Source organism: Varroa jacobsoni, unplaced genomic scaffold (assembly GCF_002532875.2).
Source record: "Varroa jacobsoni isolate VJ856 unplaced genomic scaffold, vjacob_1.0 scaffold_441, whole genome shotgun sequence".
NCBI classification, from domain to species: Eukaryota; Metazoa; Arthropoda; class Arachnida; order Mesostigmata; family Varroidae; genus Varroa; species Varroa jacobsoni.
In genome coordinates, this window is record NW_019213343.1 from 85,666 (window position 1) to 107,978 (window position 22,313).

The following is a 22,313-nucleotide window of genomic DNA, read 5'->3' on the forward strand; positions in this document are numbered from 1 at the left end:
GTAAAGAAATTCAATGTGAGTACGCTATATTATGTTAGTACATATACATACCGTATTTTATGTCCACTATCCTACTATGTGTATGTTTAATATGAAGGAAAGACTTTTAAGTCACGAGCGTTCGCCTGCAGAATGTTAGCGCTTACAACACTAATTATCACAAAGCAAAAAAAAACAAGCACATAATTGTATTAATAGATTTTATATCGATTCGCTCTTTAGATCGACGAACTTTGCCCGCCCGAGTACCTTCTGTCGTGCGGCAACAAACTGCCGGTAAAATAATTTCTATCGCTTAGTAGGAGCAGTGGCCATAGTCAATAGAAGTTATCGGAAATCCGCACAGTGGGCCTGCAATCGACCGCGAAGGGCAATAGGATGCCTTTATCTGCTCGAGAGAATCAGGCTGGCGGGCCCAAAAAGGGGGAATAAGTACGTAGGCAACTAAAAATGCGTTGATTCCTCGCTTCTACACAATAGCAGTTCTCTCAGATCTGAGTTTTTCTTTTTTATAACTATTACCGAAAGCTAACGCGTTGGTTACGAACATACGTTAATACGATACAGGCGCATGATCATTGTACTGAAAGCTATAAAGCGGGCTTTTCCATAAGATTCTCTTGTCTATGAGCTAGCAACTGTCGGGCTTAGACCAGTCAGAGTCTGGCCAGACTCCTATCATTATATACGCCATACCAGAGAGTATGACGTATATAATAATAGGAGCAATTAACTCAATGCCATAGCTCTTTAGCACCAACTAAATGAATGTGGCCATTCATAGTGAGGCAGGTGCTTCGAGTATGACGATTTTTGAAAAAGGTTCCTCTCGTCCTTTCGCGTAACATTATATTGTTTACTATATCATAGTCCTACTTCGTATGGTATGCTGGCCCCTACGGTTCCGACGGGGCCTTATAACATCGCTGTCACCGCTGCTTTTATAGATAAATATTTGCATGAGAATATCATCATGGCACACTGAATGTCGAATGAAGGTTAATCGACTTTCTCGTCACTGCCGCCGCTACGAAAGTTGTGTCAGATGCCATGCTGCCGTACTGTGTGTTATTGTTACTGTACGTATATGTGCAATGGGTAGTTAATGGTCAAATAGAGAGACTAGATGCCCTAGTTCAATAGACGAGCTGAGTATACATTATTTAGCTAGCTATTATAGTACAGTATAAATGCAAAACCAATACCATCTTATGCCTAGCTGGTTGATCTCATTTAGCAACTTGGCTACGTTACAGGTATATAACTGAAGAATCTCTAAATAGAGAGTATATTCGAATCATCAAATATAGATTCCATTCCATAACGTCGTCATTAGCGTTTGCCACTGTCACCAGTATGGATGTAACTGCAAGTGGCTCTTGCAACATTTTTCCTATTTAGACGTCAACTCCCGTTGCTTATATTTCCTAACATTCGTTGCCCCTCTAACCTGGCATCATCTTATTTTCTCTCTATTTCTTTCTTTCTCCGACTCTTTTGTCAGCCTCTTTCTTTGATCTTTGCGCTCTGTTATGCCCCCAACTCTGGCCCACTTTCCTCCTTTTTCCTTGCACCTGCTCAGGCCTGCTTTGTTCTTCTGGGCCTTCTTAGAGCTGTTCTAAACTTCTTCTGCTCTTCTTGTTTCGTTTATCACCCGCTCTCGAAGTGCCCTGCCTTAGTGGCCAAATGGGTCAACTTGTCCCATTTTAGCCCCAATTTCTTTTTCTCCCATCCAATTGCGCCAGCGACTGCCAACTATCAATACTATACCAATCTTATAAATACCCTATACCGCATACCCAATGCCTGCTGATTCCGTCCTTCAACTCTCCGGCGAACCAGAGCGGTTTTATGCTGCTCTGACTTTCCTCTCTCGGCCTAAGCCTGCCGGTCCTCCACACAAATGAGGCAACCCGATGATTAATGTCGTGAACCATAAATAAGCAAGAGGGCAAGGGGAGACGTGAGGCATGGTTGTATTTGAAGGCGGGGGAACCTTCAAATCCAAGAGTTGGTTCCTGCTGCTACATTCTGCTACAGCTAGTAGCCTTCGTCGTCGCAGTGCTTTGCGCTATGTGATCCTCACAACTCCTGTACGGCTGCTGCCGCCCCTTTGGCAATCGACTGCCCTTTCGTTGGCCTGCCCTGTTTTGGAAGCACCCCTGGTCCTGGATCTAGGATCGCCGTGTACTCTTCCTCGTTCAACCTTCTCAGGAGGAAGGACTGTCAAGAAGAAAAAGGCGTATAAGCCAAACAGTTGGCAGGCACCCTTACAGCAACAGCAGCGATTTCGGTAGCGCGGCAAAGACAGCAGCACCACATTGTCATTTATAACTGACGCAAGCCGAGTGCGCCGCGGCGCTCATCTCATGTCGTCCTTAGCGTCTCTCCAGTACTCGGGCGAACTCTCGGGAGTCCGTGAGGCCACCATCCAGGCTTCGTTTGCCTTTGCCTCGCTAGTGCTTCGTTTTTTCTGAGGCAACCTCATGACTGTCATATGTATATACATGTGTATGAGGACAAGCGCCGAGCAAACGAAATCTGTTCAACGACGGCGATCTCATTACAAATATCGCTTAGATATCACGAAACAAACGAAACCGCCGAACGAGTCTCGAAGGCGGGGCTGCTGCTGCCTCCTCCTCTATAGCGACGCAGCCTAGCCTTTAAGGTCATTTAGGGTTAGGTCTGCATGTCAATGGACTGAATAGATGAAATACAATAACGTGTTACTAGATTTTGCTGGTTAGTATATATATGCGTTCGTCGTCGTAGTAAGATTTCACAGGCGAAAATACGTGGCTCTTTGATGCTACTATAATTAATAGCGTATATATTATGTAGGGAGATTATCTAACGTGACAGTGTAACCAATCACGTAATGGTAAAGCTGTAGGACGCCGCCAACGCCAAGTGCCCTGCTCGTATCGAATTATTTACAAAATTTAGTAAGTGGTACAAAACGGAACGCCAAATGTTATGATAATAATTGTATAACTCTGTATATAGTGAACAACACGAGACTCATCCGCTTGCACTCGTCCCTGATCTGTGGCCCTTCAGGGTTCACACATTGTGCAACGACAAAATGAGTAGCCAAGGAACATCAGGCATGACAGCCTAGCCAAGACAATTGATGCAATAGCCCTAATATTAACTGCTACTGCTGCTGGTTGAGATTACGCGTCATCAAGTGCTTCGGCAACTTTACCCACTTGCAGAGAAATTGTCGAAATAGGGTCGAAACTAATAAGTTATATGAGTGAGAGTAGCAAGCGGGGGCGAACACTGCGGATAAATTCAGTAAAAATTTGCGTCCATATCACTGAGCCTACTATATAACTTGTCTCTACTGGTTCGCGGTATCGTTCATATTGGAACAAAGCTCCCTCAAAAAGCAACCATTCATATCTGCTCTGAACCCTCCGCTGGCCAGGTATTTAGCTTAATTTTACAATTTGTGTGAGGAACAAGTGGAGAACAAAGAGGAAAAAGCGTAAGAAATACATTTTTTTATTATGTTTACTGGGAAAGTACGTTCGAGCCCTGCAACAATATTTTCTACACGATTTACATAAGGCAGTGGTATATTTTTGATGTCACCTTTGTCATTTACAATGGGCGAAAATGATTTTTGAGTAGTTAGAACATATTACAGAATACCTTTTTAGAGCTTTTTAGGAGCTGAGACAAATAACACCCATTATCTTAACCTAGGTGCTAGTGAAAAGAAGTCGTCGGACAACTTATCTGTGGCCTTCACTCCGAAAGCAAAACATGTACCCTGTTCGGGAAAGCGAATTTTTCAGAAATAAATCCCTGACCTCGTAGGATAGCAGCAGCTTCTGATTTGGACTCTGTGAAGTGCGGATTGCACAAATATAGTAAGCCCTACAAGTCCAAGTAAAAGCCTGATAACGAACGTGTTGTAGACAAACGCGACGGGCTATACGGCCTGATATTCCCAGTTCTTATCAAAGGGTTAGCGAAGCAGCGCAATTTTTCCATGCAGGTCATGTGAGAGTAATTTGTCCTTTACAGACAATAGTTCCTCTATTTTGGTTTGAGCTTCGACGCCACGCGTTGTTGCTTTACCCACCCAGAAATCGTCCATCGTTCGCATCATTAATATATATATATATATATATATATTATATCGATATGCATCGCTCAACGGTTAACTATTATTACTGGTAATATAGCCATCACCAGGCCTAACCTTAAATATCGAAGTTGTTAGGTTTTTAGAGCAGGGCTATGATCTCAAATGTCCTTTGTGTCAATCTTCAAACCGTCAATCTAACAATGTCTTGTCTCGACAACAACAGCCAGTCGGTGCTGAAGTAATTTAAACAAATGCTGTACACACAGAATCCTGCAGGAAGCTACAGAATCGTGACATTCCAACTGACGTCAGCGCAAACATAAAAGAACAGCGGCAGGTGTGGGCACAAAGGAAACCCTCAGAAAAGCGAGGGGATACGCTTGTTTTAAAATTCCGGTCACAATTCGAAAATGCTACAGAACACCTCCGGGGGACGAACAGTGACGGTTAAGCTGACAACGACCGCTTCAGCCACATTGCCCCATCGTTGTAGGTAGGATGAGAAACGCAGAGAGATACGAAAGAAAAATCGAGACAGAGAGAGTTATGTAACGATAAACCTGGCATAGAACATTGCTTGATCGAACAGGGACGCGGCGTCCCGATCAGTCACTCAAATCAAGGGCCAACCTGAAGTATCTATCCCCGCAACCCGGTAGTGACGCACGAACCAGGTACCCACGTAATTTTCATGTACATGGCAAAGTATTCTGGCAAGCAGGCCAGAAGGGCAGTTCAGCCGATCTCCATAGGTGAACGTTGCCGCTACTGACGGTGACGGATTTAACAGTTTTACCACCGATGTTTCGTCAAGAACGTAGATGACTGCTTGGTCGCTTGACCAGGTGACCACGAGTATTCAAACCCCTGGATCTCACCCCTTTTCCCACCGACGTCTTTTACCCCAGTAACTGTCCGTCGTGTCGCAGTTCCACCTTCTAGTTGGTCGGACGTTGCGCGGCAGAATGAACGTGCACCACATTGTTTGCTGCCGAAAAGAAGAGGTCTGCAAAGCCATGCGTTAGTGCTTCATGGAAGTAGAAACTCACGCAAACGTTGATGAACGAAGCCAAAGTTCCCACTGTGCCGGCGCCGCCTTCATGGTCCTAAGTCAATCAGCACAGTAGGAGAAAGGCGCCAATCTAGCTCAGCGGCTGGGTCCACTTTTGCGGGACTGCTCACAGCCCACACTGCCACTGTAGCGTTTCCTAATGCAGCCCCGTGGAACAGCTCGATCTTAGCTTCCAGTCCATAGCCTGGCCACGGCTGCTTACTGCTACTTGTCCAAATGCAAATGGGCTCCGCTCAACCCGAATCGGCCTGCTACTGCATTTTCTATCGTGTCATTCTCCCTCTCCCTTTACTGGACTGCACCCTGTGCTCATGCCACCCCTGTAGTGCCCCACGGTGCCTGAGTCGCATCGGCAAACAGCGTTACTTAAAATTTGTCAGAGTTATCGTAGTAACACAGAGGCCATTGGAAGAGTTTTAACTGACGCAAACGATATACAGCGAACCAGGGCTTGACAAAACGGGAGAAATGACGATAGCGGTTGGTGGGTAACGGGAAGAGAAGAGGCAAGCTCAGGGTTTGATCTATGTTAGCAACATGAAGCTTATGGCAAGATAGCAAACCGCGAAGCTCTCACTGTACTGTGCAGCCCATACTCAGCTACGCCGGCCACTGATCTTGATCTCTTACTTACCCCTCTTTTTACTATCATTATATACTGCTATATAGAAACGATTTACTTCCTCATAAGGCTCACTCTGTAAGGCAAAAAGTGTTCTTGTTGTAGAAAAAGCATCCCTTGCTGGACGGGTTTCTACAGAAGGTAGTCGCTGGAATCCCTCACCTGGTGCGTGAACGAGCAAACTCGTTCGCAAGCAATCAAAAGAAGCATCTCTGAGAGGTGGAGGCCAGTCACCTATACAGCTAAGTAAGCAGGGAGCGAGCAGGAACCTAACTTAGCCCATCATGCCCCCCTAGCTTACACTTTGTTCATGGCTCACTTCACACAATCGCAATCCCTAGTGGAGTAAAGCGTCGATCCCAATCGCCAATTTTCAATATGCCGTTACTCAAACCCCGAAACCCACACCCGAACTCATCGAGTGGCCCCATTAAAATGGCCGCTAAGCACTTGGCCGCCGGATTTGCACATTGGTCGGGAGTATTAATTGTCGGCTATAAAAAACAGAGGTTCAACTCACTGGCGGCCGAGAAGGGCCGGCTCGAAGCGGATACAGCTATCCCATTGAGCGCTTGAGTCAGAACAGTAGAGACTGTTGTTTGCTTGGCCTCGTTCTAGCTGCGCTGCTACTATCGCTGCTGAGATCCAGCGAGAAAGGCGAAAGGTAGCTCAGCCCACGATTCCGGCACAAGGAAAACACATGGGTCGATGATGAGAGAAACAGAGAAATGGTGTTTTCGAAGCCAGAGCGCATCTTGAGAAGTGAAATGCGGCGTGATGGCGTGCGTAGCCCCAGGGCTGGCACTGAGATGTTGTGTGAGGTACGTGTCAGCAACCGATTCAAACTTCGTAAGAATTCTACTTTACTGATTGGAGTTTGATGGAGAAACTTGAAAAGTATGTATGGGGAAAGGCAATGCTTCATTAAGAGACTAGTCGCGAAAAAGTTTAATAAATTGGAAACACCGCTTGTGTTCGTTTAGGACCAAACAACTAACATTGACTATCTTGCAAGTTTATTGTTTTTGTTCGGGAAGCTTGATCTTCAAGACTGCGTTCTGATATCTGTATGTAACGTATCATACGTATAACAAAATTCATATAAGTTTGTGTATAGAAAATTTTTTAACGAAAACAATTAACTAATTAAGTACGTCACTGGTACTCACCCGTCCAAACTGTTGGAAATAATTTTTCACGTCCTCGAGTGTAGTGGGTGCTGAGAGGCCTCCTACAAATACTTTTTTTGTTCGCGTGACCATCTGAAAAAGGCGACGATTAGAGAAATTGATAGAATCAATGTAAAATAATAATCAAACACGACGAAATATGACCGAGGAAGAGTTACAGTGGAAGAAGCTACTACGATCGATGCGCAATGCGTAATGTGTAACGTAAAAAACAAACAAGTACCTATTGTATAGTCCAAACAAAACAAGACAATATTCTACCGATATCAAATTTGAATCACAGTCATCGTAAATTACAGCAAAGTTTTTTTCTTCCTTCTCCAGAGTCCAATGTAAAGGGGTTCTAGACGTTTCCTGTGGGTCTAGCTCAAACGAGTGTGATAAACACAACATACTAACAAGCAAGCTTTCCAGAAGGAAAGACTGATTTTTTTCGCCAAAATAGATGACGCGTATTTCCGCTATTCACTTGCTACAGGAAACGTATGATTTTTGTTAATAATGTTAAATCAACGTGAAAACGAAGTACCTTCCTCTAAATCATGGTGATACTGCAAATTTTCAGTTCTTTACACAGGTTTATTATATTTCGTTACTATGGTTTCAATACGCTAATATTATGTTATTAATACACCTTGAAATATGAAGCTGTCCCAGGCCATCCTGGAAACTCTGGTAGGCCTATTCTTATTACAGTCCTTTATATGCGTTCGCATCCGGTGGACAGAGCTCGAGTAGCTATACGAATGAAAGAGCTTCGTTACACATATTGAGGCGTGTACAATATGCCGCATAGCACAGGTGCAAGATACGTTGAGGCTCCTTTTCGGGGCTCCGTCCGTTCAGCCGAGTCGTTGCCTGTGGCTACACGCTGCAGTTAAAGTGAGAGCACACTGAATGCTCACCTGAACCCGTGGCGGTGAACAGCGCGTGGACTTATAGGCACCCAGAATTACACAATCTACAATCAATCTTCATTTAGGCACCCAAGGGTACAGACACCTAATCTTACTCGTTCTACATAAAATTTTCTTCCCCAGTGGCTTGCTAAACCGCAGACCACTCTCGCGCCCTTGAAGATTTCATTCTCCCTCGGTTTCGTTTTATCTTTCTCAAGCTTGGCTAACCCTTAGTGCAGCGTCTCAGTGGTTAGCTAAGGCAGTTTAGAATAAGCACTCTGGCTGCTACTAACACAAAAATGATCGTCGCCACACAGCCTAGAAGAATTTTTAACAAATCGTGCCCCTAAAAGTACGTAATGTCAAATTCTCATACGTCCCTCATCGTTATATAGCAACGTTTCGAACAGTGAAATCTCTCTACGTTTGGGTGTAATGATAACTCTAAAGGCTTTAAGCACTACGGGGATACTGTGTGCTTTATAGGACCTGATATTCTAAACTGCTTACCTCCGTGTAGCATGGAGGTGTGTATACCCTGCCAAGCTTCCGCCTGTACCTTTTGTTTCTTCACGTATTGAGATATGATGCTTTAGGAAGCAACGGAGTTCAATTGATTCATAGCAGTTATTATTATGTTACTGGCATGCTCCGGACACTCGGCCTGTAAATGACGCAGTGAATCTACCACCTGGTCAACACAAATGTTGTTTAGGCTACCTTATGATTGGCACGCTACAACGACAACGACAAAGTGCAATTTTGTCCAGCCTTTACGACCACCATAACCACTGTTACCATAATAGTAACATCGGCAACATTAACAACAACCTTTGCCAGCGTTTCACGGTTGCACGCCATCACTATAGCCTCCGTCCTTCCATAGGGTTGCTCATGACTTACTGATTGTATCTCATACAACAACTTCGATGGAGTAATTCGTTAGTTGCTACCTTGCTATAGAAGGCTAAGGCGGACAAAGCTTACACGGCGAGAAAAAGCCGCTGAGGCCATTGGCAGATGGTGGGTCTGCTCCGATGTCCGGTCGTCTAGTGACTTGGGTGTCGTGTGATCTTGCAAGGTCCAAGAGACCGAGTGGGAGTAATGGCACAGATGGGAAGTCCAAGCCTATATATATATATATATATATATATATATATATATATAGTCGATCCGCTGTCCGATCATTGCCGCCGTCGTCGTCGTTTTTGACCACCGATCAAGGGGTAACAACGGTAGAGGTGGGATGTCAACGTTGGCAACGATGGCAGGAAACTAACAGCATCTGACTACCGGCTGACCAATGGCTAGGCAACATCGGAAGGAGCAAAAGCATCGTTCATCAATTTACTCTATTTCTTGTCTCGTCGGACAGCTAAAGCAGTAGCAGCGGCACCTTTTGGTTCTTTGCTTTTGCCCTAGTTACTGCCATAAGCCAACCCGCTTCCTTGTATTCTTTGCGAGTGCCTTCTATAGCTCTTACATTTTGTTGTAACAAAGAATGGCCTTACTAGCCAGTACGACGACCGGCAACCAGCCTTACCTTTTGTAGCTCTTTTTTACCCACTGTCCAACTTACCCCCGTCTTTGTTTTCCATCGTTATATTCGTTCCCCAAAGGATTCCAGTCCCTCGAAAGGCCTCAAATCAGAGACAACGCTGGCACCCGCTGCAAAGGTCTGCTGTTTCGTTCGACCGCGATGGTAGGCTCACGCGGCGATAAGGATTTGGCCTAACCTTTAGTCGGCCAAAGCAAGCGGTTTGTGAGTAGGCGGGCGGCAGCAGGAGCAAAAAAACGTAGCGTCATCCTTTTCCCCTCACTCGTCCCCTTCTTTCCAAATTTCACCCGAAGATCTCTCAACATCAACCGCACCATGAGCACCATTCTTCTGAAGACCACCCCCGGCGCTAAGAGTTGAAGTAAGCCTCTTTTCGCCCTCACATTTCACTACATTTGCTGCTCTGTTCGCTCGTCTGTCTCTATACGACACTACTACAGCTGATTCTACCTTCCATTGGCTTCCTCTTAGTACAACAAGCTTCCCCCCTGTGCTGAACAGAGATCGCCGGGAGCGTTATCGCTGCCACAGTCGACTGCTGCCGCCATTCGACTCGTTCCGCTTCCAACGTTGTCTACCATGACGATTTCTCGTGTAACAATAGATACCGGTGACGATAATTGCGTTAGCGGGGATGACAACGCCAAAAGGCCAACACCGACGCCGAGGTTAACCATAACAGCGACATTCAGATGAACCTAAAACAGAAGAGGTACATTGACTGTGACCTGACTCACAATCGTAGGATATGGCGAACCCTTGTCGGAAGCAGCAGATATAGCATTGCTGGTCCTGACCGGGCTTTGCCAAAGTTCCAAGGACTGAAGACGTGTGCAAAAACGCGCATCGCAGGTATGTGCAAAGGAAAACCTGGACTTTATCGGGAACCGGTGACTCCAACATGTTTATGGGACTCTGCCAATAGGCGCCTGGATTTGAGAGGAACAGGAACGTGAAGACCGGAGCAAAAAATTTGGGCCTAGTTATCGCATAGCGTAGTACTATACCGCTCATACAGATTCTCACATCCACAGTATACATTCTATGTAGATAAATACTTTTTGGCAGGCTTAGTCCTTATCATAGCTATGGTTTTGTCAGCCGGTCAATCTAGATATTATTAGTTAGAATGAATTCTACTTCCCATATGTCATTCATTTCTATTGTCAACGCCTTTCCGTTTAGAGTTTTAGTCCGGCATCGCCGTTAGCCATTCTATTGGATTACTGGCTTCCAGTACGAAAGGAAGTGTGTCTATGTCCGGATTCGAACTTACACCACAACGTGTCCCGAAGATTAGTAGGCAAATACGTTACCCACTACGCTTTCAGAAGAATTATCAACGCCTGTTAGGAAAATATTTAGTGGCGGTCAACGACTGGTCCGTCACTTCCTCAGCAAGTCAGCGAAAGGCGTGAGGTACCTGTGTGATGTACTGGAAAGAGGAGCCTAAACGCACACAAGCTGAGCTAACCTACCCTGCTGCTGGTAAGGCCTAGAATGACGGTCGGTTACCGTTAGTTGTTTAAAGCTGGCAGGGTCGCGAAAATGCCACTGACGCAAACTAACACTTCCGTTATTCAGCTAGTCAACATAGCCAACAGAACTCTACCAAGAGCTCCCTAGCAGGACATCGGCGGTAGCGTCCAGGACTTCACCGGTCTCTACGTAGATGGCAGCAGAACTGATAGCAGCACGGTTTTTAGCGTAAATGAGCCAAATCAGCAGAGACGGTGATGTTCTCCGAAATCGTAGTAAAACACAAGACCCACAATCGATCTCAAACGGAATGGGTCTTTTCTGCTGTATACCTTGCTACCCCTGGCGGTTCTCGGCTCCTGGACCCGACGGGAGCGATTGCAGCAGGATGAATTTCCTGCTTTTTCTCAACAAATTTTCCCTCTTTTCGCAGTTACCATCTGCGTGATAGTGACGCCAATAATGTCCACCTTTTTCTTTCGCAGTTGCCTCCAACTGTTCATCGCGCCAACGACTATAAGCAGTGCGTTTAGCGATAAGAGGTGTATAATATGTGCTACACTCGAAAGCACATGGGGCTCACACCCATGCACAGGACGTTTCCTAGAAATATAACGGAGCTGCGCTTTCGAGGGAAGTTGAATCCAGGCACACTGACGTTGGAATGTAGCGATATTTTTGGTCCAAACACTGAAGCATACACCCGTTTGCGCGCGTGTACTTTAACTCTTATGAGCACTGTCTACGTCCTGCTGTATAAACCCCTCGTTCTAACCTATCATATGATAGGACAATGAAACTAGTGACCGAATATCTGATCAGGCGACTGGCGGATGACTGAAGAGCGATATGCGCTCATCCTGCTGCTGTAGGAGCAGCAGGATACAAAACGATGCCTCTTTCCTGTTGATTCAAGCAACAAACTTGCTAAAGGTTAGATCTGTCACCACTAGAATAGCAGTAGCATAGATAAGATGAGAGTTAAACAGTAGGATTTTAAGTAGAAGGCTGAAAAGCAAGACGCGCACCTTGCTGGACAATCGTTTCTTTTTAGCACGGTCATTATATACACAGCATGCTATATAATACAATTTGTCGACGAATACAATGCCTTGTTTTAAATTTATCTTTTTCTAAGTGTCGTGAAATAACATTGTGTGCAGCGGATCGTTATTTTCTGAGTAATTTGATAAGTGGTTTCTTCGTATGCGCATAATTATCATTAATAGATTAGGGAAAGCGCCTGATCCAAAATGTTCCAACGCTGCTTTTTTGATAGTGCTAGAAACTCCGTTTCATACGGCAGCCTTTTCTAGCTATTGTATCCCCTGTCTCGATCTTGAACTGTGTCGATGTAGCTCATCATTTTCCAAAACATTCGTTCCTCTTCCATCTTAGTTCACTTTTGTTTGTTTTGTCCTGCTACCTCGTGCAGTCTCATCAGCGCCGCGTATTCCATGGTCGCGTCAGGATGCCTTACTGTCCACGTAACGGCGCAGCCTTTGCACTATTATTCCCAGTCTATTATTTTCGATTGCAACGATAACGCACACATTCATTTGTGCGCGCAAACTCATCAGGAACTCAACACGAAGAGGCAAACACGCGAAGCATAGCAGACAACCATCAGCAGCACGACTGGCGGAGAAAGCGAACTAGCGAGCTGCCACCGCAGTAGCAAGTTCGAGTGTAAGAAATTTTGAAAGCATCCTGCTGCCGCTGCTTCTGCTGCTGCTTTACCTACAAAAAGGCACCAGGCCAGCGAGGGAGTGAGAAATTATGCAGTGTTCACAAAGAGCCTCAGGCATCGTTAATAGCAGAAGGACAAGTGAGTAACTGTTCGTATCGCAGGCGAAGCATCAGAAGCAGCAGCACCACTGGCAGGACAAGTCGTCACTGGTAACGCCCTAAGTGACCGTGTTGGCTGACGACGAAGCTGTCTGGCGCTGGCTGTAGGATCTGGTCTGCGGGTGACATGGCCTGAGCCGTTCCGTTGTTCTTTACCTTCTCGTACCTCCCGCGCCTCCACCACTTCTGTCATTCTGCTTTCAGCTGGGTTGTCTGGTACGGCCAAGCGCGTATCACTTGCGAGCCGCCAGCAGGCCAAGCACCCAATTCAAAACTCCTCTCGTTTTGTCTCCTCTTCAAGGAGTACTGCAAGGCATTGTCTTTCGAAAATGTTTTTGTCCTTCTACATTGCTGCCGACACCGGCTGCCAGGAACCGCTACCGCTTCTGCTATCACGAAGTCGGGGGCGACACAGTTGGGTTGGTTGGACGCTTCGTCTAGTTCAAGACTGCAGTCTGAACGGCGATCCCTTCTTTTACCAAAGCATTGCTTCCTCTTGATGCTGCTGTTTGAAGCTGCGGATGATGTAGCATCGTCAAGAGAAACAGAAGCGGTAGCAAGTCCTTCGTTCTTTGTCTCTTTTCCTCCAACAAAGCTAGCTAGTGCCAACAACGGAAGCACCATCTCAGCCACCACTACCATCATCCTTATGGTACTCGGAGAGGAAAAAACCCCTTAACATCTTAGACAGGGCAAAGCTTAGTTCACGTTCGTTTTATCTTTAACAACTAACTAGAGTACTGCGATTTGCCTGAGGAGAAACCGGGATCGAGGGGCAATCGGTCGGTGGAAGAGAAAGACATTTTTCGTGCTCAGTTCAGTTCAGAGGACTCAGTTCGACGCCTAGTGCGCTAGGCAAAGAACGGACGAGAAAAGTGGAGAAGCAGAAAGCATACAAGTGAAGGCGGTAAAAACTTCAGCGATACTTTTAGGAGTAGTAAATAGTAGAGATTAGGGGATGTTGTTGTGAAGGAGGTATTTTTTCAATAATAAATATCACTCATCCGTTCTCTTTTCTGAAGAAAGCTCTGATAAGTGAGTTAGAGTTTACGCCTCGTGTGATGCATGCGCTTTGTCTCCTGCCCACAGGCCAGTTAAGCAGACAAGCTACAAGGCGGGGTTCGTTCTTCTGCAACAACCAAGCAACGAATCTTGAACGAACGGACTGGGTCGGGCTAGGTGGTTTGGACTGCGGCTCGGCAGTCCTCAGAGGAGAAAATGCAGAAACGACTTGAAAATAGCTGGGGTGACCATGGCGGGCAAAGGGGGAATTACAGTTATGGGCAAAGTGCTGCGTCAGCAACTGCATCCTTCACAAGCGACACCACCGGTCAGAGCGGTAGCGACAAGCGTGGCTGCATCAAGCATCTCAGTTCTGCAATCTAATGCTGCGACAATGAGGACCAGGGAGATCCCCCAAATCTTTGCCGTCCTTAACACAACTCGATTTTGCCTTCTCAGTATCTCCTCATTTTTTTTCCTGATGTTTCCTGCACTGATCGCTCAGTTATAGTTTGACTTTACTGCGTCATAGCTGCCTGCTCTCGGCGTCGAGGCTTGCCTGTATCGAGCGACGCTCGATGCGTCATCGAGTGAGTCATGTCATTTTGATGCTAGCTGGAGCGGTCTTAAGTCATACTCCGCTTTCCAATAGGTTCTTACAAACTCACGAGATTTCCGGGTTATTAAGGACATCGCTTTTTTCTATTGGTCTTCGTGCTATTTTAGTCGTAGTACTAGATTTATTTTCTAGGTGTATCAGGGCTCAGTATTGGGGAAGGCGGTGCCACAGATAGGCTGAACAGTTATTACCAGTTACCATTATCGTTGCTCTCAACGCGCATTGTCGATACGTGCACGATGATATGTTATCGTGTACGGACTCTAACCAAAACAAAATAAGCGGAGCTTTTTGACGGCAAAAAAGAAAAATGATTGTTGGAATTTAATCAGGCACTTAGATCGATATGACAGACATGATGATGATTAAGTTATAATGATAAAGAAGGGAGAACTTTACATGTAAATAAATTACTGTTTTTTCATACGACGATTTTTGTCGCAATATATTGATTTATCAACACTAATTGGAAGGACGGGTTTCCTAGCTTGGATCAATATGTTTTAGCTTCCGGATGCAGTAATGTTGAGCAGACCGTTAAGCGATGAAGCTAACTGATATTTTGCGCAAAAGACCACGACACGTTTGTTAGCAATTTGGTCAAAAATTGTGATCGGACCCTTGTTACAGTTACTGTTTTCATGCACAAGGTGGAGGACATTTTTCAGAGAAAGAAAACAACCTTTATAAACGTAGTTTCAACCCCACAACACGTACACACGCTTGCATGCAGCCTATTGCATAAATTATGCTAGCGAAAGGTTGGGTAACATATAACGTCATGCCGTCAGCTACAAACCGGTTCAAACTTCTATCTATCCGGCTATCCGTTTGCCCTACCAGTTTTGTGCCTTTCACCGCCGACGAACTCACTGTTGTTGTTCTGGCTAACAATCGGTAGCTTCCATCGGTTGGTTTGCGTGAACTCATCTGGACTTATTTACGTGCGACTTTTTCATCGAGGCGTGGCCACAAATAAGCTCCACCAACGCCAGGTTACTTCTGTGAGAACGGATGCCAGGCCGTTATTGCGCACGAGTTAGGGGCTCATTTGAACAATAAGTTTGCTTCTCTGTAGGTGTATACGTTTGTCCCTTTGTGAGAGCTTGTTTGTAATGACATCAGTTTGCCAACTTCACCGCTAGAAGGTTCAACAACTCTAGTGAAGGTTGTTATATATGTAGTGGGTTGTCGGCCGGTGAGAAACACAAGACAATATGCCATAGCCTCGGCTAGTGTTCCGTTTCCGGCTCTGTCATCACTTCAACGAAGGCCTGACAGCGTTCCTGGCCTTTAAGATAATAAGCTCCTTTACCACTCTCGGCGAAAACTGTATAATGTACCGGAGTGGCTGTGCTCGTACCATCTATAGTATTACGGCAGCTTCCGCCGCTCCACTGTCGCCGCTGGACTGTCGCCGCTGCAATCGCCAGCGCCGTAGTGCGTGCTGATCCGTGGTGCGAGAGCTACAGGAAATGCGGTTAGCCGTTAGCGAATGACTGCTGGGCGGGCTGCTGCTTGTCGGATCAATAGTCATACGGTTATTGCTGTTCATAATCATTGTGGTCGCAGTGGGGCACTGGCAACGCTGGTAAGTTAATAGGGATACCAGTTGTAGGCATGCCATTGCCTTAGGCGCTGGGGGGGGCATGAGCTAACGAAGGTAAAGAGTCACAAGCAACAAGAAAGCCAAGCTATGACAGCACAAACGTGTGGGGGGCTGCAGAAGGCTTAAGTTGGAAAATGAAAGGGCACCCTGGATCGAAGAGCGATAGGAACTCGGACTTTAGGTGGTTAGCTCACTGGGTAACACCGGTGCAGTGATACTGGTGTTCAGTAGTTGAGTCCGTATAACTCTTCCGATTCACTGAAGGGGTTACACTAAGAGGACGGAGGGAACAGATGAGTGTGTTCGACAAAGAGAAACCTGCGAATCAAGGGCTGTCGGAAAGGGGTATTCAGTGGGTAGAAAGCATGAGGAGGCAGCAAACGGCGACTTCAGTGAATGAGAAGAGCAGCTGCTCTAGGAAGATGGTTGCTTAAAGCTTCGGAGCTCGCCAGGCGTTTCTTGCAGACAAAAATAGTCGTGGCCGCGTCGTCTTCGTTAGCGGAGCCCATGCCCCACCACCTTCGCGACCGCCGCGACAGGTTCCATAAACCACCACTACTATCACGAGTCCCTCGATTCCGAATTTCCAACCAACAGCCATACACTTTGCAGAATCCTCTCGTCTCAACCTCTCTTTTTATTTGTGAAAGACCCACTAGCTGTCGTCTTCGCCACCCGCTACGCCTCTATTACCCCACAGACCAGAACTTCTGCTGCTGACTAATTATGACTGCAAGGGTCTTTTGTTGAGGGCTTGCTTCCGTAGCAGCAGTCGCCATCGCCGCGGTCTGTCGAACAGAGGAACAACGCGCTAGACTGCTTGCGAACACGAGACGACACTGAAGCATTGCCTGCTGTATAGTCGGCTGAGTTGAAGCTCCCATCGACCGAATAGGATTGTGGCGGCGACGGCCTGCGGCAGGCCAAACAGACGGGGAGATGACAGTGTGACCCGTCAACTGGCTCGATTGCCGGTAAAAACCTGGTGAGAACGCAGCCGCAGGCTCCTTCTATCCACTGTTTTACGTGCATTCACCACCGATGTCAGGTCACATGTGTTGGCTGGTCTGAATGAAACCGCTGTGTAGTTGAGTTAGGTAGAACAGATCCGGCTGGACCTACTTCACTACGTTTGTTCCTCTGTACACTTTTCTGCTGTTCACGACACGTTTCGTGTTCTTCAGCAGCGAAACAGGTTACTACTGTTTTCCCTTTTGTCGGTCGCTTGTTCGCATCTTCGGTCTTTGTCGTACCATTCTTTCATATCCGCACGCTCGATAGTTTCTATTCAGTATTTCCTGTTTGTGTAACTTCGCCCTATCTTTTGCTTTACCTCGATTTTGTCTTTCCTTGTTCTGCAGCAGGTTTCTTCTCTATTCGAGGGCAAAGTTTTCACCAACGTAAGCATCTTCTAGCGGAGTCTTCGGTAGAAGATGTTCCTACCAACCCGCTTTACCTTCTAGGCCCCGCGGTACGCAACTCAATTTCAATATGCTTGAGCATAGTAAGATGTGGCAATTTATTTGTAGTTTTAGATTACTGGTAACTGTTAAAATAATAGTGTCCCCGTGATAGCGCAGCTACTAACGTGCTTGCCTGTGCAACTTACGGACGTTTGATCTTCTAGGTCCGAATAAGGACGTGGACATACTTCGCCCTTCATTTTATGGCTAAAGTACCAGGCGTAAAACTGAAAAATATGAGACCGATATAATACTTGCCACTTCTGTTTTCTTCAAGGTTTGCACTATTTTATATATATTAAATTATATAAATCCTTCAAATGACTGTGTATCATGTTGTTTGTGCAAATGTGCCTTATCTCGATTTATTTTAAGCACGATATGTAGTTTTCCTATGCCCTTTTTATGAGGAATATGCTTATTTCAAACATGCCAACAACATTAGGGTCAGAGTAACCTAGTAGGAACCACTGAAATAGCTCAGTATTCCAATTTAGTTATGTCCCACCGCTGATCCTATTTAGTGGCAGCGGCATCACTACGAGGATCAGTAGCATATCTAAAACTCACGCGTCGTCTGCTACGATCACCGTTCACGCTTTTAACTGTTCCCGCCTTGCACAGTATTTGACACCCTTCTCGTTCCATATCTGTATCGTACGAAATTGCATTCTAACCGTTCCCGCAATTCACCCGTTTCAATTTGACTCGCCTATCATTTCCTCCGACTTCGCGTTTCCCCTTTTCTAGCTATCTGCTCCTCTTTCAGCTTGATTTCAGCTTGGATCCTCAGCGTAGCTTCTTCTTTGCTAAAACCTCTTTCTTTGCTTCTCATCATCTAGCCGCCCATTTTTTTCCTTTAAACGAAAACGAAAGGGCGCAAATAACAGAGTCAGGGGGTCACCGGGAGTAACCCTCAACTGAATGTTCACGTTCCTCACAACCACGCTTGGCTACTACGTATACACGTATCCCTAAGAGGCATGCGTACGCTGTTCACACAGAACTGTGACGTCCCAAAAAAATTCGCCCGGTCCGCATAACCGGCGTAACAGCAATAGCAGCGACTGTAGTAACGCCAGAAGAGCGAACGGTGACTGCGTTTTTCGCGTCTATCTAAGTTTTGCTAGCGTTGTACGCCGAGCGGCCTGAAGTGCATCAGTGAGTTTTGCTTGTTCACTCTATTACTCCATCCCTTCGCCGCTCGTTTGGCTCGTCGCCTCTTTGCTGCTGTTGCTGGTTCCGCTTTTATCCGCTTGACTCACACTAGCGCTTACTATTCATGACAGAAACATGGCTCTGAGGGTGGAAATGGGCATTGACGGGACAAGCTAGCGCGTTAGAGCGAAGTGACACGGTCGGCAGCAGGCGAACCACCAAAAGTCGGAAAACGTTTTTCTGCCCGACGCTTCATCTGCATCGGTGGATGAGCCACTGGGTGTGATGGGCGAAGACGGTGATGGAGGCCGAAACACGGTCGTCAGACCGCGGCGCCGGCAACAATGTCCACAAATCGCGGAGACATCGACAACGCCGAAGACGGCAACGTCGACCACGACAACTGTTGCTAGTGCTACTGATGGTGCCACTACCACCACGAAAACGACAATTTGACTCTGCTATACCAGGGGCTTCACCAGCGGGGCCGGCCTCTTCTGCCTACTTTTCATCCGGCTGGCTTGCTCTAGCCCGCTAGCAATTGACTAGCTGCTGAATCTAGCCCCCAAGCCCCTATTCCGCGTTACTTCCCTTCAAGTCTCCTCTCTAGGCTCGCCTTTCAACTCGCTGCAACGTAATCCTTTGAATGAAGTGAAGGTGCAGTGGCGCGTGAGTGCCATCTACATACGACCTCTTTCTTCCCCTTGCCTTTTCTCTAGTCCTTTCCTCCATCTATCCACCAGCACGCAGTTCGCGAACCGAATTGAGGCCACGCTCGTCCAAGTGCCCTTCCCAGCTTTGTACATAGCAGCTCTTACTGACCTGTAGTCTTAGCGCGATCGCCCCACGTTCATTCGTACAGACTGCGCCGCTGCTCTCCGAGTTGCTACCAGAACCGTCTGGCTCCATCCGCATTCTGTGTAACGCCCTCCCCCTCGTTTCCCTTTTCTCTGTGTTAATCGCTCCGCGGAACTGAGAACTGCTACTACGGTGACTGGGAAGAACTGAAAAACGCGCCGCCAGGTCGGGCGACAAGCGCGACCGCTTATTACCTCAACTTTTTATTCGCACCGACCCGCCCTGAAAATTTGGCCCCTACATTGTCTGTACAGCAGCCGCCCCTCTTCATCCGTGTCCCCGGCTAAGGCTTAGCCTTCGTTTTCTATACTCTGTAAATGCGTCTCGCAGCGAAGTAGTGAGCACTCTCCATAGCCACTATAGCATGAAAAGAAACGCCTCGACGGTTGCGCCATACTGGGATGAAACGAGTCTGAGTCTTATACTAGTGTCTGATAGAGAGGGCAAGTCACTTCCCCTTAAAGAATACTTTTCGTTTTGCAAGAAGAAGAAAAAAACGACGAGCAGATACGAGTGAGAGAAGGATTGTAACGTGTGTGAAGGCAAGAGGCCAGCTTCTAACGCCAGTAGCTTCATTGGAGCTCTGGGTAGGTGGGCGGCGAACGATAACTGCTGGAAAAGCTGAACGTTGACCTGAGCGGTATGGAGTGAACGCAGCCTTAGTTTTTAGCTAGCCCTAAGTGGCTCTCGATTCAAAGAGAGCCCCGTCGTAACAGCAGACGGTGCACGAGCCGAAGTATCTGTAACAGTCGCAGCCAGTCAGCACGACAGACACGCAGAGACAGACGAAGAACGTAAGCAAACAACAATGGTCTACTGCTGCATACCCTGCCAATGTTATTCGTAAGTTTCAGCGAAGGGCCTGAGGCAGTGTTTGGGGAATAAACTCAACGGCGAGAGGTTTCCCAGAGGCCTGAGATAGAAAACGGCATAATTGGGGGCAGACGACCTCGGCAGCAGACCCGAGAGCGGCCAACCACCATCACATGAAAAACGAACAAAAGAAGAGAAACGAAGAAGATGAAGAATATAAGACGCAAAGCTCAGTCGTTGGCTCATTGAGTGCACAGGACGCTGCGATACAAGTGCGTTACGGCAACCACGAAGGCCTGTCCGAAAGCGACGACGTTAAACACGCGGCCGGGTACAACGAGGCTAGCAGACGAAAAAATTAATGAGTGCGTGAGCTCTTTCCTAAGAAAAGCGTGCTTTGAAAGATCTATTTGACCCTCTTCAATACAACCTGCTGAGCCTGGAGAAACACGAAATAGCTTAGAGAAAGGAAGGCGAAGATAAGGGGTGAGGAGAAAAGGATACTGAACAGAAGGTGCAGGGTAGTGTCTTTTAGTTGAATATCCCTCGTATCCAACAAGTTTGACGCTAGCGGTAGCGTTCGTGGACGAATTTTTCATACCTACTAGACGAAGGGGGCAGTAAAGTACAGTCGCCTAACCTGATTCCTTAAAGGGCAGACACGCACGACTCAGAGAAAAGGTGCAGGCTCGCGAGATGCACACGCACCGAACGAATCAAGCAGTCGTTACGATGAGCGACTAGCCATGTTTACTGTTGGGATTCTTTATTCTTCCCTCTCGAAGTCACTGTCACTGATGTTCCATTATGTTGGTCCGGCCGCTAGTCGTCGCAGAAGTGGCCCAAGGTTGCGTACAAATGAGAAATACGCACGCAAGACGAAACTAGCGCCGAGAGAAAACGTAAGGAGGCGCGGCGTCTTTCACAAAAGAGCACACCAACAAACCACATTTGAACGGTAAAAATACGTCATGGAAGTGTCATAATGTTGGCAGAACGTCCGATGATGGTGACTTCTATGTGGGGCGTGATCATCTCTAGCTATAAGAAAGTAGTAGTATACGTATATATACAAGACAAAACAAAATTATTTGCACTTGTCTCGAGAGTATATCGTACTACAACCACCGCTTTATTTCGATTGGAGATAATCTTTACGTGAGTATACGTAGTACATGGTGTCGTCCTTATGGTTATCTTTTTAAATAATTATACTGAAAACAAGACGATTTTTTTCCGTCCATATAGCTTTTTGTAATATAGACAAGGAATCACTGTATCAAACTTGGATTACTTACTAACCAGAGGGTGGTAGCACTCACCGGCTAACTTCTTTGTTTCAACTGCTGCAGTGGTCTTAAATTATACAGCAATATTAAAACTTATACGGCTATTGCTACGTATGCCATTAGGCAGATTCAGTCCCTGACGGTAAGCAAGATTTGTTCCGCTGAAAACCAGGGTGACAGGAAAGAACAATTTCTAAAAAAGGTCAGGATTCGTGTGTCGTCGAGAGTGTCGATCAAAAAACCTGTCGCGTTGCCAACGGAGGGCAAAGTATCGGCTGTTGGAAACGATCCCAGCGCAAAAAAAGGAAAAGCGTTGAAAAGAACAACCCGTACCTATGCAAACCGTATGCTACGGAAATACAAAAGAAAGTTCGCGCTCTATTTGAACAGTAGAAACCGCTCGTCCGAACCGTCGAAGACACACGGCCAATGTTACCTGCCTGTCTGGCCGAAACAGATTTTCTGTAACGGTTTTGCTTGTCTGATGTTCCTCCACTATATATGCTTTTTTTACGGAAGACCTTTGTCGTCGTATACTTGTAAAAACAGTGAAATGGGCAGTGTCTTAAGAGGAAGATCAAATATATATCTAATACTCGTACATCTATCGGGAATGAACGCGGACTAGCATGAATTCTCGGGTGAGATTCAGAAAAGACTCATTATATAACAGATAAGTTAGCTCAAACACTGTTCTCCCTCTCGCCCCTACTCTCTTTCTACTTATAT

The 22,313-nt window shown here is 46.4% G+C and overlaps 1 protein-coding gene across 9 annotated transcripts in view; it reads right to left on the bottom strand.

The window, feature by feature from the left end:
* Nucleotides 1-22,313, bottom strand: part of LOC111260456 (RNA-binding protein Musashi homolog Rbp6) — a 240,832-nt gene that overhangs the window by 84,652 nt on the left and 133,867 nt on the right. For all 9 annotated transcript variants that reach the window (XM_022833232.2, XM_022833231.2, XM_022833227.2 and 6 more), the window contains one exon: nt 6,969-7,061. In XM_022833232.2, the coding sequence (XP_022688967.1) occupies nt 6,969-7,061 (93 nt within the window). The remainder of the gene's footprint in view (nt 1-6,968; nt 7,062-22,313) is intronic.